The sequence below is a fragment of the Gadus chalcogrammus genome, chromosome 4 (assembly GCF_026213295.1).
Source record: "Gadus chalcogrammus isolate NIFS_2021 chromosome 4, NIFS_Gcha_1.0, whole genome shotgun sequence".
Lineage (NCBI taxonomy): Eukaryota > Metazoa > Chordata > Actinopteri > Gadiformes > Gadidae > Gadus > Gadus chalcogrammus.
The window spans coordinates 7746126-7762597 of record NC_079415.1 but is presented as its reverse complement, the minus strand read 5'-3'; the positions used below and the strand labels follow the sequence as shown (position 1 = coordinate 7762597).

The following is a 16472-nucleotide window of genomic DNA, read 5'->3' as shown; positions in this document are numbered from 1 at the left end:
GCTGTAAAGGAGACCACAGCAGAGAGCCATGGTGGTTCTGCACCAAAACCAGGAAGGATAGACATACAACGAAGTGGGATCCGTATTTTCCGTGTGTTTTTTCATGTGTCGGAGAATGATTTTGCTAATTAGGAGCCATATGAAGTAAAAGTCCGCCATATTCAGATCACCACGCCCGGACTCGGTTCTCAGGGGTAAAATATTTTGTTTCTCTTTTACTTGTTGCTCCGGTTGAAACAATATCCTTTGACCGCTGATCACCACAGTATACACGCAACCATTACAATAGAAACGACGCAGGCTTAACGTTACTACTACCACCATGTATTCTTTTCTTCAGCATATTTTACGCAATCATTTTTTTATTGCACTGCGAGTAAGAAAATATATCAACAACCAGTAGCCTACATATCTCTGCATATAATCGCATGCGTGTGAACTATTTGCTGTATCTGATTGAACCAACATTCCAACCAACAGTAACAGGCCCCACTACCTCATCCAACTAGTGAACTGTTTCCAAAAGTTATGACTCTGGCTTCTGTGGGGGCCTGCTGCCTCGGCGAGGAGGCGAAGGAAGCACGTAGGATCAATTATGAGATTGAAAGGCAGCTCCGCCGGGACAAGAAGGACTCCCGAAGGGAATTCAAACTCCTCTTGCTGGGTAAAGAAATTACAACCATACGCAGACGTTTTTTGGTGGTTGGTGGTTGTTGTTTTTGTATTTGTTTCTGTTTCTGTTTGTTTACGATATGATTCCATGCTTTCGCTTCCCAATGCATTCAAAGTGTGTAATTATGTTTCAAATGATTTGTGCTGTGTAAAGAATGGAATTGTGATAAATATACAGTTTGTATTGCATTTTCTAAGGAGAAAATGCAATACAAGACGCTGTGGACTTTGTGCATATAAGGCATCCAACGGGGGGCACGGCCTGAACCAGCCCCCTAAAGACCCATGGCCAGAACTAGTCTTCAGAAATTATTGACTAACGCTAAACGGAGCATTACTCAGTGTTCAAAACAAAATGCTTGTCTTCGTCAAACAAAATCGGAAGTGCCAATTAATATCATTAACAGAACTGGTTTAGTAACTCGTTGACACACCCGCGTGTATTAACTCAAATATAATCCATAGGCTGAAACGTTTGGAGTTAGATTCACCCCTTTTGTCTTCATTTGTACCTGGTAAACCCTGCGTAAACCAGATGCCCCCTTTAACGACCGGCCCCTGTATTCACTCTGGATTAAAGAAGTGTCTCGTCGGTTAGTGTAATAACAGCATCCCTCACTTCCACTCAGGGACTGGCGAGAGTGGGAAGAGCACATTCATCAAACAGATGCGGATCATCCACGGCTCTGGGTACACGGAGGAAGACAAGAGGAGCTACACCCGGCTGGTCTACCAGAACATCTTCACGGCCATGCAGACGATGATCCACGCCATGAGCGCACTCCAGATCCCGTACAAGTACCAGCACAATGAGGTGATCCTTCTTCTTTCGGTTCTGCGTCTCAGGCGTCGTCCCCTTGTTATGGCATACAGCAATTGAATTATAATGTCATGGGTCTAGTAAGCGCCAGCTCTCGGCCGCTGGGCTACTGCCAACTCTTTCATACATTTGAAAGGAGAGAGTGAAACACTACACAGTAGCTATGTGCTGTATATACTATACAGCACTACGTTATACAATGCTATCGTAATATACCATATACTATACAGCATTACATTATACCATACTATCCTAATAAACCATATGCTATACAGAATTACATTATACCATACTATCCTAATAAACCATATACTATACAGCATTACATTATACCATACTATCCTAATAAACCATATACTATACAGAATTACATTATACCATACTATACTAATAAATCGTATACTGTACAGCATTACACTATAGCATACTATACTAATATAGTATAGTACTAATAATAATATACCGTACCATACCATACCACACTACACTATACATTACTGTACTAAAATGTCATACTATACCACCCTAGACTACACTATACTAATAAACCATGTCCTATTATACAGCACTACACTATACTATACTAATAAACCATATCATACTGTACCATCCTACTATACCATACCATATTATATTACGTCCTTACATTGCATTACAGAAGTAGGGTATGTAGCCGAACTAAACTATGCAGGCCAATTCACTTTGTCCATTGTACACATCTCGATAGGCCTGACAATCGCAATGATACGATGTTAATCTCATCGAGGCATCCTGATGCTGGGTATATGATCAAAGCACTGCGAGACGCGCCATCGCAGGTTTATAGCACACCGTAATATACTATATATACAAAGGGGAACAAGATGGTGTCCTTGAAACAGTGTGAGGAGTTGTGGCTGGTAATATTCGATTACAAATAGTGACATTTTTCCAAAAAAAAAGTATTGCTTGAACGCATCATTCTACATTTTTGGGGGAAAGATTTTCATAAAGAGGATGGATGACATCATATGACAACTGAAATGTTGACACATGCATTCCTGTACTTTTCCTTGTGATGCAACTACATATTTAATAAAATGACAATGATCAGTCTTAATGTTGAGAAAAACAGCCTTCGTCCAAATAGCTTTAATCTCTTAGCTCCAAGGTGTAGTTGCAAAAGAGCCAACTCCAACAAATCAAGTAAAACACAAACACGGAAATACTGGGCGACACAGTGATTTAGACGCACCTATTCAAAGCAGTCCAACAAAGAAATAACTGTCAGACAAATACCTCTGAGTCACATTCAAGCTCCCTTCTGGGAACAACATCTCATAAAAAAAACCAGTACAACCCAAATTGTTTATCTACATCAGAATGCTACCGATGCCCGCTCAGATTTTATGCAAGTTGTTAATGACGCCAGACACCGATGAGCAAACCCTGGGCAATGCTAAACCAAAAACACTCGTTACACTCACCAGTTATGCTGTATAACTGTTTCCGCACACACACACACACACACACGCACGCACGCACACGCACGCACGCATGCACACACACACACACACACACACACACACACACACACACACACACACACACACACACACACACACACACACACACACACACACACACACACACACACACACACACACACACACCATCAGTTATTACTGGATGCTGTAGATTCATGTACAACAACATACCTGATTATTTTTTGGATCAATTGTACTTATATTTAGGTTATGAAGTTGTCTGAATACTTTGTGAATCCACTGTACGTATATTTAGGTTATGAAGTTGTCTGAATACTTTGTGAATCCCCAGTACGCATATTTTGTATCTGAAGTTGTCTGAATATTTTCTGAATTCACTGTACTTATTTAGGCTTTTAGTTCTGTACCCGCATTCCTAATCAACACGTATTGTCCTATTTGTCTTTATTTCAGGGCCATGCCATGGCTGTCTGCATGGTGGATGTGGAAAAGGTCTCAACGTTTAACCATCCATACGTGGAAGCCATCAAGAGCCTGTGGAGCGACCAGGGCATTCTTGAGTGTTACGGACGAAAGAGGGAATACCAGCTTTCAGACTCCACCAAATAGTGAGTTGCGAAATGATGAAGACAAAATCGACTTCTTATCCTAGGCAAATTTCCGGCACTTACCGAGTGAGCTGAAATGTGATCCAGTCCAGAACCCCAATGTGACAGTTTAGAAACACGGAAGGACTGAGTGAATTAAAAAACTCTACCAGTAGCCAAAGGCATGCACAGAATACTATACATTAATATAACATATAGCGGTATAAATAGGATACTATAGAATACCATAACATACTGTATCAAGGTACATAAAGAGGGTCCTATACAACACCGTTATATACTATATAGAGGTATATAAACAGGGTACTCTGCAACACCATAATATACTATGTATAGGTTTATAAACAGGGTACTATACAACAAAACCATAATATACTATGTAAAGGTATATTAACAGATCCTACACTCGATTCGCATTAGATGCTACATATAAAGGCATATAAATGCAGGCCTGATAGGGTTGATTTCAGGCTTCAGCTTGGCCATGTATGTGGTCGAGAAAAGTGAAAGTAGGTGAGCGGTGCCTTTTAAAATGTCTAGTGAACCTACCTGACCTTTTGATTGACAACTAGGCGTAGTCTATATAAAGAAATCTTTTACCTTTGTATGTTTGCACTGAGGATGGTCTGAATGGGACTGAAAACATTTTGCACGCACTTTGGGTAGCACTTTATCCTTTAATAAAAACGTATTGTTGCATTGGCTACATGGTGCGTGAGTTCCGCTCCTTTTATTGTTGTCAAGAAAGGCAATTCTCTATGGTGCCTTTGAATGTATTTGATAATTTCAGGCACAGATAATTTCACTTCCTAAAATGCCATATTATACTGCTTAACCATATGCTACATAAGTACATTTCTTCCTTCCCATGTGCACCAGCTATCTGAATGCATTGGATCGTATCGCGGACGCGGGCTATGTGCCGACCCAGCAGGACATACTCCGGGTCAGAGTGCCCACCACGGGTATAATAGAGTACCCCTTTGACCTGCAGGATGTGGTTTTCAGGTAAGCCTTTGAAAGTTTGTTTTTTTAAGGTTGAACTGAACTTGTTCGACTAGCTCCTATTCAAGCCCCCGTTGCTTCAGCATCGGGGCTGGGGGGGCAGACTGGAGATTGGTATTTCAAAAGAATACATATTTGTGTTATTATTTGTTTGGGGTGTCCTTGGCAACACTAGTGATTGCCGTATACATCTATGTTCAGAAAACATTTTCCCTGCAGTAGATATTTTAAAGGTATTTAAAAAATGTTATGCTATTTGTAATCAATTATATTGTGGTTGGGGTAGTGGCTGGTGTGTTCGATCCCCCCTAATTGAAAGGTTCTTGGTTCGATCCCTAATGTCCATAGTCCACCTGTAGGCAATCTTGAGCAAGATGCTTCCCAACCCAACAACCTGCTCCTTCAGGCCTTGTCTCCAAACACTGGAAATCGTTATGGTCTTGATGCGTCTGGCTTAAGGTGACATATTATACCACCAGTGTGAATAGCCGTTACAAGCAGTTTTGAATATCGGCCTCTTCTGACATCACAAGTGGACGTGTCCACCTAGATGTATGAGGGATAGATGTGCAATGTTTGCTACAGTCCACTGGGTAGCCTGGTAGACTGATCTATCCAGCATACATGTAGGCGGACACGCCCACTTGTGATGTCAGAAGAGGCCGATTTTCAAAACTGCTTGTAACGGCTATTCACACACACACACCTGGTGGTATAAAATGTCACCTTTTAAGGAGTCTATGGTCACATTCACAAACCTCTACTGTCCCCTTTTGGTGTTCCTATGTGCTGAATGTTGTCCTGGGCCCTCCTAGAATGGTGGATGTTGGCGGCCAGCGTTCGGAGAGGAGGAAGTGGATCCATTGTTTTGAGAAGGTCACCTCCATCATGTTCCTGGTGGCCCTCAGCGAGTACGACCAGGTCCTGGTGGAATCGGACAACGTGGTGAGGAGCGGGGCCTAATTTCTTCATCCTCATGCCGTTTACCAGGATCGTCATACATCCCCGGGCAATATTTGATTGCTGCCCGGACATGTTGGCCCTGGCTGAGATTCCGAGTGCAGATGTACTTGTTGTAATCATGTGATGCACGAGAAATCGTATTTCTATTCGGGCGTTGTAATCAAGACAGAAAACAGAATCGGTATACCCCGCTTTAACAGTTTCAACACCCTCATTCAGAGACAAAAGCATCCAAGCAATCTTGGATCTTACTGATCTATCTTTGTATCTGCTGTGTCTGGTAAGGAGATCAATCACAATAAAGAGTCACTTGAAGCTGTACCCAAATTACTCTGGATTTCTGTACCTTTCCTCTTCGTGGCCTTCCCCTTCTGCATATTGATGTTTACACACTGGCTCAAACATGGCATTACAACGTGGTGGTGTTCATTGCTATGTGGTAGTATGCGCTGCATTCCTGCAGGGGGAGCCCTTGAGACACTACATTGAGTCATGCTAATGTCCGTTAAAAAGGTATGTGTGTGTGTGTGTGTGCACGCGTGTGTATGATAATGCATACAGACACACTCCTGTAAGTACTGCTGTTTAATATCTGATCCTTGTTGACGATTCAAATCATTCTGAAATGTTTTTTTATTTATATTTCTTATTATGTTTTGTTTTATTCAAGAATCGAATGGAGGAGAGCAAAGCCTTATTTCAGACGATAATAACCTACCAGTGGTTCAAGAACTCATCAGTCATCCTGTTCCTGAATAAGATTGATCTGCTTGAGGAGAAAATCCTCTTCTCTCATTTGGTCGACTACTTCCCTGAATATGACGGTGAGTCATCGTGATAGAAATTGGCAAAGAAATAAGTGTCAATTGTACTGTTATTCAACTGATCTCTGCTCTCCAATGTCCCAGGCCCACCACGAGACATCATGGCAGGGAGGGACTTCATCCTGAAGATGTTTGAGAACCTGAACCCAGAGCCCTCCAAAATCATCTACTCCCACTTCACCTGCGCCACGGACACGGATAACATTCGCTTTGTCTTCCACGCGGTCAAAGACTACATCCTGCAGAAGAACCTGGAGGAGTACAATCTAGTGTGAGCTTGGGGGGGTGGGGGGGGGAAGAGAGTTGACTTACTCTACTGCTAACTTTAATAAGTAGAATATGGCCACCAGTGACGGGAGGAACTCACAGCATAACCTGGCCCAGTGACTGCACCGCCCCGCCTCTCCCCTGGTCTCTGATGAAGTCGACTCTGATGAAGAAGTATATCCTAATAATCATTCAGTATGGTCCCTCTTACTGGGGACATAGGTACGGTGCACTGTGACCCACAAAGTCCTTTTTAGAGGGAGAGAATTCCAGTGTACGACTTTATAAATGAACACTAGAACAAATATATATATATATATGTATATATGTATATATGTATATATATATATATATATATATATATATATATATATATATATATAATTGTTCTTTTTATTATTTTGCGAACAGGTTGCACACATCCAAAATGTAACCCCAGTACGTAGATTTAACTGCTGTGCAGCGCCACACACCGCTAACCTAAGTTGGTTACGTTTATTTTTGTATCTTTGGGTATATTTAAATGATTTAATTTTTCTATTTGTGGAGTTATTATTGCTTATAACACATTCACTTGCGTACAGGTATTGATTTGCACATTGTACACATTTTTTATTTTGTTTTTACTGTTGGTTTTTGTGCTGCATTATATGTGTTACTTTTACTGTTGGATATCAGATTTGATGAATTTATTTTTACTTTACTTCAAAGTATTTCGCCGATGCATTGTGAAAACAGTAAGCTCAACCCATGAGTATTTAAGTTATAATAATTATCACTGATTGTATTGCCAAGTATAATCTTTACAAAGTAATTTCTTTTTAAAAGCAGGATTGTAATTCCAGTCTAAAAACATATCTAAAGCTAAAATGATCGATGTCGCCGCATGACACTGTTCTTATATTGTCGTTTGAAACAGTACATACCAATAATATCTTGTGCCTTTTAAATATGTATAATTCCTGAGTGTTGGAAGGAACTGAAGATAAAGCTGACTTTTATTGTGTAATCATAAATAAGGCGGCGAATGGTGAAAAAGGGAATGAATAAAGTCAAATCTAAATGTTTTTAGTACTACGTGGCCTTTGTTACATGGCAAGTGTCATATTTGTTTAAGTAATACACCTTTTAAATAAAAAATGGGTATATTTCAATTTTGATTCAAATGTTTCATTAAAGTTCAACAGTTTTTTATCCATTATGGTATGAATAGCCGGATATTTTGCTATAGACTATTTGCAAAAACTTCCTCTAATCCTATAGCCATAACATATAAAGTATAGCCATAAGTTATAACCATAGTGATTGGGAGGTTTTTCACGTTTTCTTTCAAATGTTACAAACAGCAGGGGGTGCATATCTGTATCTCACAAATGAAAGGGTGTTGCCTATTCATCACGTAGCTGAAGTTACGCCAATTGAATTGTTCGCATATTAACTGACAATCGACCACCTCATATAGTAATAGGCGTTATTGGCGAGAGAATAGACTTCCGGTTAAGGGATATCCGTTTCCTTTAAATGATTCGGTTATTGTTTAGTCAATTTTTTGTAAAAACGGCAAATTTATTCTCCTTGTCGTTGATGTTGTTGTAATTCTTGTCGTATTGCCCCGGAGCCTGTTAAGTGGCATGTATTGTTCATACGACTGGAAATTGCGTTCTTGTAGACCGTGATAACGCTTTAATACCTGAACCTCCTCTCCTAGACTACCTGTTAACACATACCTCCATGCCAAGGACTGCCTATTTCCCCGCCTATAAACCAAGGAATGTGAAATACACCTGCCTTTTAAAAAAAAATTAATTTGTATTCATTATTGACGTAAATGTTTCACCCACCTCGAGGACGCTTTTCTTGGACGCTTCAGTTGAAATATCTAGGCATCTTGTTAGCTGTGACATTACTTTAACAATATACTATCAATACCAACCCCTCAGCAGCACTCTACCGTTTAAAATGGACGAATGTTGTATGTCTACTCAACAAAAGGAACAACACAGGATACATGTTGAAATACAAAGAATGCTTCGTCGTGATGAAGAGAAATCCCGCCGTGAAATAAAGTTGCTTCTCTTAGGTAAGTCTGCCGTGGGCTCCGCTAATTGAAGTGGTCGCCCATCACATTTTGGACTGGTTGACTTCCACGCATTGACTGATGAACTAATGCGTCTTAGAATCTAGATGAAACTTTATTTGAATATTTTATCTATTTAAATGATGTCATTTTATTAATGTGAAATACAATGGTCAATGCGAATAAATGCAATTATGCAAAATCAATCGAATATTCGTAGAGACCAATAACTAGCCTAACCCGAAATATAGAGTAACTATCAAGAAGGCAAGATCATATCAACCTGGACAGCTGATATGATTTTGCATAACAAATATGCGAAGACAACTTCTTATAGAGGCTCATTTTATGGGCATTGTTACATTTTTTTTTGCAACACTATGTTGGTTGGCTATATAATGATGATTTGATAGGCTAAGTAAAGCTTTCACTTATAAATCAATTATTGCCCTCTCGAGGCGTACGCGTGAGTCAAAGTCAATGTCAAAGTCAAATGTATTTGTATAACACTGTATCAGACAAACTGGTAATTCAAAGTGCTTTTAAAAAAAAAAAAAAATGGAACGATATATATAATTTATATATATATGTATATATACATATAGATAAATAAACAAATAAAAAATAGTCATATACATAATTATTCAAGTATCAACTGAATAAAACGAAACAAAAACAAGTTTTTAAAAGTTGTTACAGAAGGGGCAGATTTCATTTCTGGTGGTACTTGGTGGACAACACAATGGCTAAATGCCATTTCACCCTGCCTAGACCTGACTATAGGCACAACCAACTGGCCAGTGTCAGTAGATCTAAGTGACCTGTTAGGTTTGTTATAGATAAGCATATCTAATGTGTGTGTGCGTGTGTGTGTGTGTGTGTGTGTGTGTGTGTGTGTGTGTGTGTGTGTGTGTGTGTGTGTGTGTGTGTGTGTGTGTGTGTGTGTGTGTGTGTGTGTGTGTGTGTGTGTGTGTGTGTGTTTGTGTGTGTGTGTGTGTGTGTGTGTGTGTAGTACGCATATGCATATATGTCCAAACGTCCTATTTCGGGCGCACTTTGATCCTTGTCCATGTTTTGTCTTCCGTATTTCTCTGATGTGCCCAGGGACCGGGGAAAGTGGGAAGAGCACTTTCATCAAGCAGATGAGAATCATCCATGGATCTGGATACACAGAGGCGGAGAGAAGAGGCTTTGCTCGTCTCGTGTTTCAGAACATGGTCACTGCCATCCAGGCACTGATTAGCGCCATGGGAATGTTACACATTGACTACCATGACGACAATAACATTGTGAGATACTTTTGTAATTCTTCGTCAAATGCACATACTCAGGCTCCCACTTACGCACACATGCACTAACAATTATATTATTATTATTATTGCTCCAGGGACTGTAATCCCATGTACACAGCTCATAGGTCAGGAAGTTAGAGAACGGAAATTGCGTTGCGGTAGACCAGGATAACGCTACGCTTGATGATAATCTTGATCTCTCAGCCTGTAGGTTTATAGTCTGTGTGTATGCCAGGTCCTGGCGGAGAGGCTGAGCCAGCTCCAAGTAGGCCAGGTGTCTGCTCTGGAGCTCTGGCAGGTGGACGCCATCCGCAAGGTGTGGAGCGACCAGGGGGTCCGCAGAAGCTTCCAACGCAGGAGGGAATTCCAGCTCTCTGACTCCGCTGAATAGTGAGTTTTAATAACCATGTCATGGAAATGAGAATGGTGTGTGTGTGTGTGTGTGTGTGTGTGTGTGTGTGTGTGTGTGTGTGTGTGTGTGTGTGTGTGTGTGTGTGTGTGTGTGTGTGTGTGTGTGTGTGTGTGTGTGCATACACGTATACAGTGTGTATACATATAAAGTGGTGTGTATTGCCATAGATAGTCACACTTAAAGGTTGGGTATGGGATTTGCGTAACGCCAGCAGATTTTGAAAATACACAACTCAAATGGTCCTACCCCCTCTCCTTCAACGCTGACTCTAACTCCACCCATTCCAAGTACATGGACGCGCAATCATGCACGAGCGCAAACACAGATGCGCGAGAGCGAGCCAGGCTAGCTCGGTTGGAGTTTAGGGTTGTCTTCTAGTGCTAGGTCCAAATGTGGATTAGCGAGTTAGCTAGCTCCAGTAGCTACCGCAGGATAACTACAAACAGAAGCTTGCTCTGGGTCACGAGCTTTGAGTACGTGCACGAAGGGGTCACGCGCGGGGAGCGGAGGAGGGGGAGTGCAGTACGACCGTTTGATTGACATACTTACTGTCCAATGCCACTCAGTGGTTCTGGAAATCATTGGCTGGAGTTTTTCGAGCCCAGGCCGTTCCACAGATGATTGACTTGTTTAATTTTCATGTCAGTACTTCTAACTCAGTGGCTGTAAGTGGGTTATGATAAGGATTTCAAGTAATTTTGCAAAAATGACCAAAAAAGAGAATTCCATACCCAACCTTTAAGTTTAAGACAGATATCATAGTTGAACGCAAATCTGTAAAAGTAGTAAAAGTGTTACGGCTCCAAGTCTTAAGCTGTTTATGTCTAGGGGGAGTAGGAGAACCATAACACATATTGACGTCGAACTGACTGGAGGAACAAAAGCACGGGGTGTATAGGGAACTATAAGAGGAGCCAAATCAAAGAAAGCAAAAATAAAGTGACAACTACAAGTGAACACACGCAGCCTAGGCTAATACATACATAGCGCGGCCCCCGCTTCTAACCTGATGTGTTAACACACGAAAACTTCATATGGATGGTAGTGTAAACCCATGGGTATCTTCCCTATTCATCTAAACCCCTGTGGCGTACCAAGCACACACTAAAAAACTGGCCACTACACATCAACCAAACAGACAGACAATGGAGTGGGTTACAATCGAGAAACAGTTGCAGGTTATAATGGCCTGATGACACTAATTGGATGGAGAGCTCAGATTGGACAGGGGGTTGGCCGATGCTGCTGGAACAGCAAATGGCAAGACACCTACAGAGAACAAGAGGGGAGACATGGAGGAAAACACAAGGACAACAACCAAGCACGTAACAAAAATACATAAAGTAGCTTAAATAAAATGCCCTTAAAGTGGTCACCTCGAAGAGCTCCGTTTGTTTTCTTTGGCGCCACCTATTGTGAAGAAAACACATCTGTGCAAGTGCGCCGCCATAGCCTCTCTGGCGGCATAACCATCCCTGGGTGATGTGCGCCGCTTGGGATTTCAAATCATGGCAAGATTTACCAGAGACACCCAGTTTGTGACATTCACAGTACTGCAAATACAAGGGCTTCATCAGTGGGCCGTAGGCTCAGCATATTGTAAACTCATTGGGCAATAGAGTGAATTAACTGACATTTATTTGCATGAAAGTTTTAAAATTGAAAACATTTGAGGCAGCTATAGTCACAGGGATTTAAATTTTGGGAAGTGTATAGATAAACAAAAGTATGCCTTTAAATTACGTGCATATATTTGTGTGTGTGTATATATACATTAGGGATGCACCGAAATGAAAATTCTTGGCCGAAACCGAAACCGAATATACTGAAACAGTTGGCCGAAGGCCGAAACCGAGTACCGAATGTGTCTTTCAATGTTTTTCATTCATTTTGCTTTAATTTTTCACCATTTCATAGATCAAACAATTAAATGTCCTATATAAACTTTTTTGTCTTGCTTTTCTATAAAAAAAATCAATTACAAATTTGATACAAAATATTTATTTAATACTGAACGTTTTCTAACATTCCAGCAGACATTATAGCAAGAATTTAAGAATAATTTACCTTTAAATAAATGAGTAAACTTTTTATTTATTTTTATAAATAAATAATAAAAATGTTCGGCGTATTATGTTCGGCCTTTTTACTCCTTCGGCCGAAACCGAACATTATGTTTTGGGCCATTTTCGGCGTTCGGTGGCCGAATATTCGGTGCATCCCTAATATAAATATATATATATTTATATATATATATATGCATGGAATTTAAGGTGCAAACTTTGTTTGCAATTGTTACATGTAAATGAATGTATTTATTTTATTATATAATGCTATATATTTATACTGTATACCAAACTGTCACAGCAAAATCATGGCTACAAATGAGTATCCTTTAAGCTTCCCTTAAAAGCAGGGTAATTTTCCTTTCTGTGTTTTTAATTAATGAAGTAAGTAACCCCTAGACTTCCCTGTCCGTTGTCGTTTAATGTGTTTGTTCTTCAGCTACCTGAGTGATTTGGACAGAATCACTGCTCCGTCGTACGTCCCCACGCTGCAGGACATTCTACGAGTCAGAGTGCCCACCACGGGTATCATAGAGTACCCCTTTGACATGAAGAAAGCTATTTTCAGGTAAGTCCCTTCAGGCCACGTCCCACTTCACATTCAAGTCCATTTTAGTCCAGTCCAATGCCCCCCACCCTGACCATAACGAGAACTGAAAAACAGAATGAAACTATTCTCCCGAACCCGCGCCCCCCCCCCCCCCCCCCCCCCAACTCAAGCCACCTAGCCGTCAGAGCTACGCTATAAACACCAGGTGTTCGACTCCCTGGAAAATGAAAGCGATTGCCCACCTGTGCTAGATTTAAAGACGGTGTTTGTCCGGGAAGGTGATGGCAAAGGCCGTCTACTGAACCACCTTTTAAACCCAGCTTCGTCGTTAGAAGCTGGGTTGAGCTGGGAGACGCGATTCACTTGAAGCAAAGATGAGCAGTCATGATAGCGCCAATGGGAATTATAACTGCGTGTTCTGTCTTTGTATATTATATAGCAAACATTGATACGCATTGAACACACTGACACACAAAAGCGACTTACAATTTGTGCATTCGACCTTGAAGCTACAACCCAAACAGTGCAGGAGTCATGGGAGAACTGTTAGGCAGTGAGGCTCCGTCGACATCTTAGCGCTATACTTCGGCCATGGGACAATTTTTGTCTCATTGAATTCAGGCGGAAAGTGGTTCTGTTGCACGGCTAGTAATGGCGTTTTTGCTCTGTATTTTGTCTTTTGGCCATTTAATTACGCACCTCATTTGGGTTCCCACCTTACCCCATACTGTAACAGAGTATATTATTCATAATTAGGTCCACCTAAATTCCTCTTTTCTATGGGTCCTTTGATACAGGATGGTGGATGTGGGTGGCCAGCGCTCGGAGCGGAGGAAGTGGATCCATTGTTTTGAGTCCGTAACCACCGTTATTTACCTTGTTGCCCTCAGCGAGTACGACCAGGTCCTCTTTGAAAATACGAAGGAGGTAAGGGCAAAGACAGGTGTTCATTTTAAATGTTGAAGAAGAGAGGAAGTCGATGATACTTTTCATCCTGTCCTGAAGCTTGGCTGTTGATAGATGATTTCAAGCTATTTTCTTGTTTTTGATCTTCTCAGAATCGACTGGAAGAGAGCAAAGCTTTATTCAGGACTATTGTCTCCAACCCCTGTTTCCAAGAGACCCACTTCATCCTCTTCCTCAACAAAACAGACCTGCTGGAGGAAAAGATCCCGCATTCCAACTTGGCGGATTATTTCCCCACGTTCAGAGGTCTGACATGCACGCAAATCAATGATGTGGATTTAAAACTGCAATATGTCCTTTTTTTAATAGCAGTTGCTCCATCCATCCATTTATCTGAACCACACGTTTTCTAAATAATTAAACTTAATAATAACCACATTTTAATTAAAGATTTGTCACATAGGATGCAACAACAAGAACTGACAATGTTTTTTTCAAGTTGGTAATAAGGTCATGTTAATAAAAAGTCTGCGGTTGGCAGGCGGGAAGACCTGCCTCCGGAACTCCTTGGTTGCCTACGATTGCCTTGGTTGCCTTGGCTTCGGTAGTCAATAACGGCTGTCTCTTCTACGTCATTCACAAGTCGTCTACAACTCTTTCACCCAGGGCCCCGGGGAGACGCTGCTGCAGCCAAGAACTTCATCCTACAGATGTATACGGACCAGCACGCCGACCACATGAAGACCCTCTACCATCACTTCACCTGCGCCACGGACACGGAGAACATCCGACGAATCTTCGTTGACGTCCAAGACATTGTCATGAAGATCAACTTCAACCAATTCAACTTAACATAGTGACTGAGAAAGATTGGGAGTCGTTTTTTGTATTTGTTTGGGGGGGGTGTTGGGGGATTGTGCAATTTCTTGCAGATAATAGAGTGCCGATTATGTGTTTCATTAATGTAACAACATGCCAAAGCCTGAGGCCACTCGACGACAGAAGGAAGCTGTTTTTTGTACCAAAAAAATATTTTGGTTTAGAAAGTGTGAAATGAATGAATTCATTTTCAATAGTATCAACGTCTCAAAGCATCTTAATGGGTCTTACTGAAGTTAGTGTAAGGAGTCAGAGGGAGTTAACTCCTCCGGGTTTGTCTATGTCGTGTGACGTATACTTCGCAGTCCAAGCCCTTAGTCAGCCTTATCCGAGGAGTTGTAAGAAGGCACTAACTGCTTTCATTTATTTATTAATGACGCCTAGGGGGAAAGATAGGGACCTGCATAGAGGAGAAAAATTGATAGGATAGATATTATCTAAAAGTATTTTTTATCATCTAATGCAGCTCACAATATTAAATTACAATATTGTTGTGAATTTAGCTTTTACAATATAACCGTCCATGAACACAGCATAAGTGGAGGGAATTTAATTTCCGCTGAAATTCCGCAATTTACCTCTTTTCTCTGAAACCCTCCCTACACTAATATACATTGGTTGTAAACAGTTTAGTTACAAAATGGGTCAAAGACACTTGATTTTACGTTTATGGTGTTTTTATGTTTGTTTGCTATTGATAGTTTTTTGCCTCTAGAGTTTGGACTGTTGGAATCAGTGGAGTGTCAGCATTCATTTTATATATTGTCTGATTGTACTATTTTGAACTGATTGGCTGATTGTGATATGCCTGAATGCGGGTATTTCAGGAGGTTTGTCTGGAGATTTCAAGCAATCTGATTGGCTGTGGATTTCGAGCAACCTTATTGGCTGGGGAATCTGAGTGATCTGATAAGCTTGGGATTTTGAGCAATCCGATTGACTGATTGGGATTTGCCTCGATACATGTAATTTTGGAAGGAACTGGTTTGCTGTTGATTTTGAGAAATGTCATTGACTGGGAATTTTGAGTGATCAGTTTGACTGGGGTTTTTGATTAATTTGATTGGGTTATTTTGGGAGGAAGTGGTTGGCTGGTTGAGATTTGACCGGATATGGGTCATTTAGGAAGGATTGAAGGCCTTGTATTAACGAGACGTCTCGTCAGTGATGACGCTCACACGTGTTCCTGACAGCAACCTGCGTTCGGAATCTTAAAGTTCTTAACAGCATAAAACAGTCAGAAATAAACAGAACTTAGTATGATCAGTTTCAAGTTTGCACGCCTTTATATCCTTGATGCCTATCCCCTCCTATCCTTTTGCTTTTATTTATGAGAAGCCCATTGTATTGCAACTATATGGAAGGCTATACGCTTGCTCTTATCCAAAGCTGGTTTACCAGTACACAACGTTTAAAACTGAGCAAAGTCGATGCCACCAGAAGGTTACAACGTCAATCAATAGTAAAGTATGTGATATGATGGTTGATTCTTTTATATTGAGTAAAACGTTCACGTTCCGCCATGTTTATGCGCGTCACTAATAAACAATACGTCACCAACTGGGCAACTCTTCTATCAAAATCTGGACCCAGTTACCAAATGGAAGTAGAACCATCAGAGCGCCATGAGAACACGATAACTTT

The 16472-nt window shown here is 40.9% G+C and overlaps 2 protein-coding genes across 2 annotated transcripts in view; both read left to right on the top strand.

Moving 5' to 3' along the window:
- Positions 1-102: 102 nt before the first annotated feature.
- On the top strand, positions 103-7817 carry LOC130380548 (guanine nucleotide-binding protein G(q) subunit alpha-like). The gene is made up of 8 exons (XM_056587788.1): positions 103-194; positions 481-664; positions 1302-1486; positions 3433-3587; positions 4467-4595; positions 5408-5537; positions 6226-6379; positions 6464-7817. Exons 2-8 carry the CDS (start codon positions 529-531, stop codon positions 6652-6654), a joined length of 1080 nt encoding a protein of 359 aa, XP_056443763.1. The 5' UTR covers positions 103-194; positions 481-528; the 3' UTR covers positions 6655-7817.
- Positions 7818-8450: 633 nt separating this feature from the next.
- LOC130380836 (guanine nucleotide-binding protein subunit alpha-14-like) overlaps positions 8451-16472 on the top strand; it is an 8592-nt gene continuing 570 nt past the window's right edge. The window contains exons 1-7 of the mRNA XM_056588199.1: positions 8451-8726; positions 9828-10012; positions 10251-10405; positions 12933-13061; positions 13841-13970; positions 14102-14255; positions 14616-16472. The exon at positions 14616-16472 is cut by the window's right edge and continues 570 nt beyond it. Coding sequence (XP_056444174.1) covers positions 8606-8726; positions 9828-10012; positions 10251-10405; positions 12933-13061; positions 13841-13970; positions 14102-14255; positions 14616-14806 — 1065 coding nt within the window. The 5' untranslated portion in view covers positions 8451-8605 and the 3' untranslated portion in view covers positions 14807-16472. The remainder of the gene's footprint in view (positions 8727-9827; positions 10013-10250; positions 10406-12932; positions 13062-13840; positions 13971-14101; positions 14256-14615) is intronic.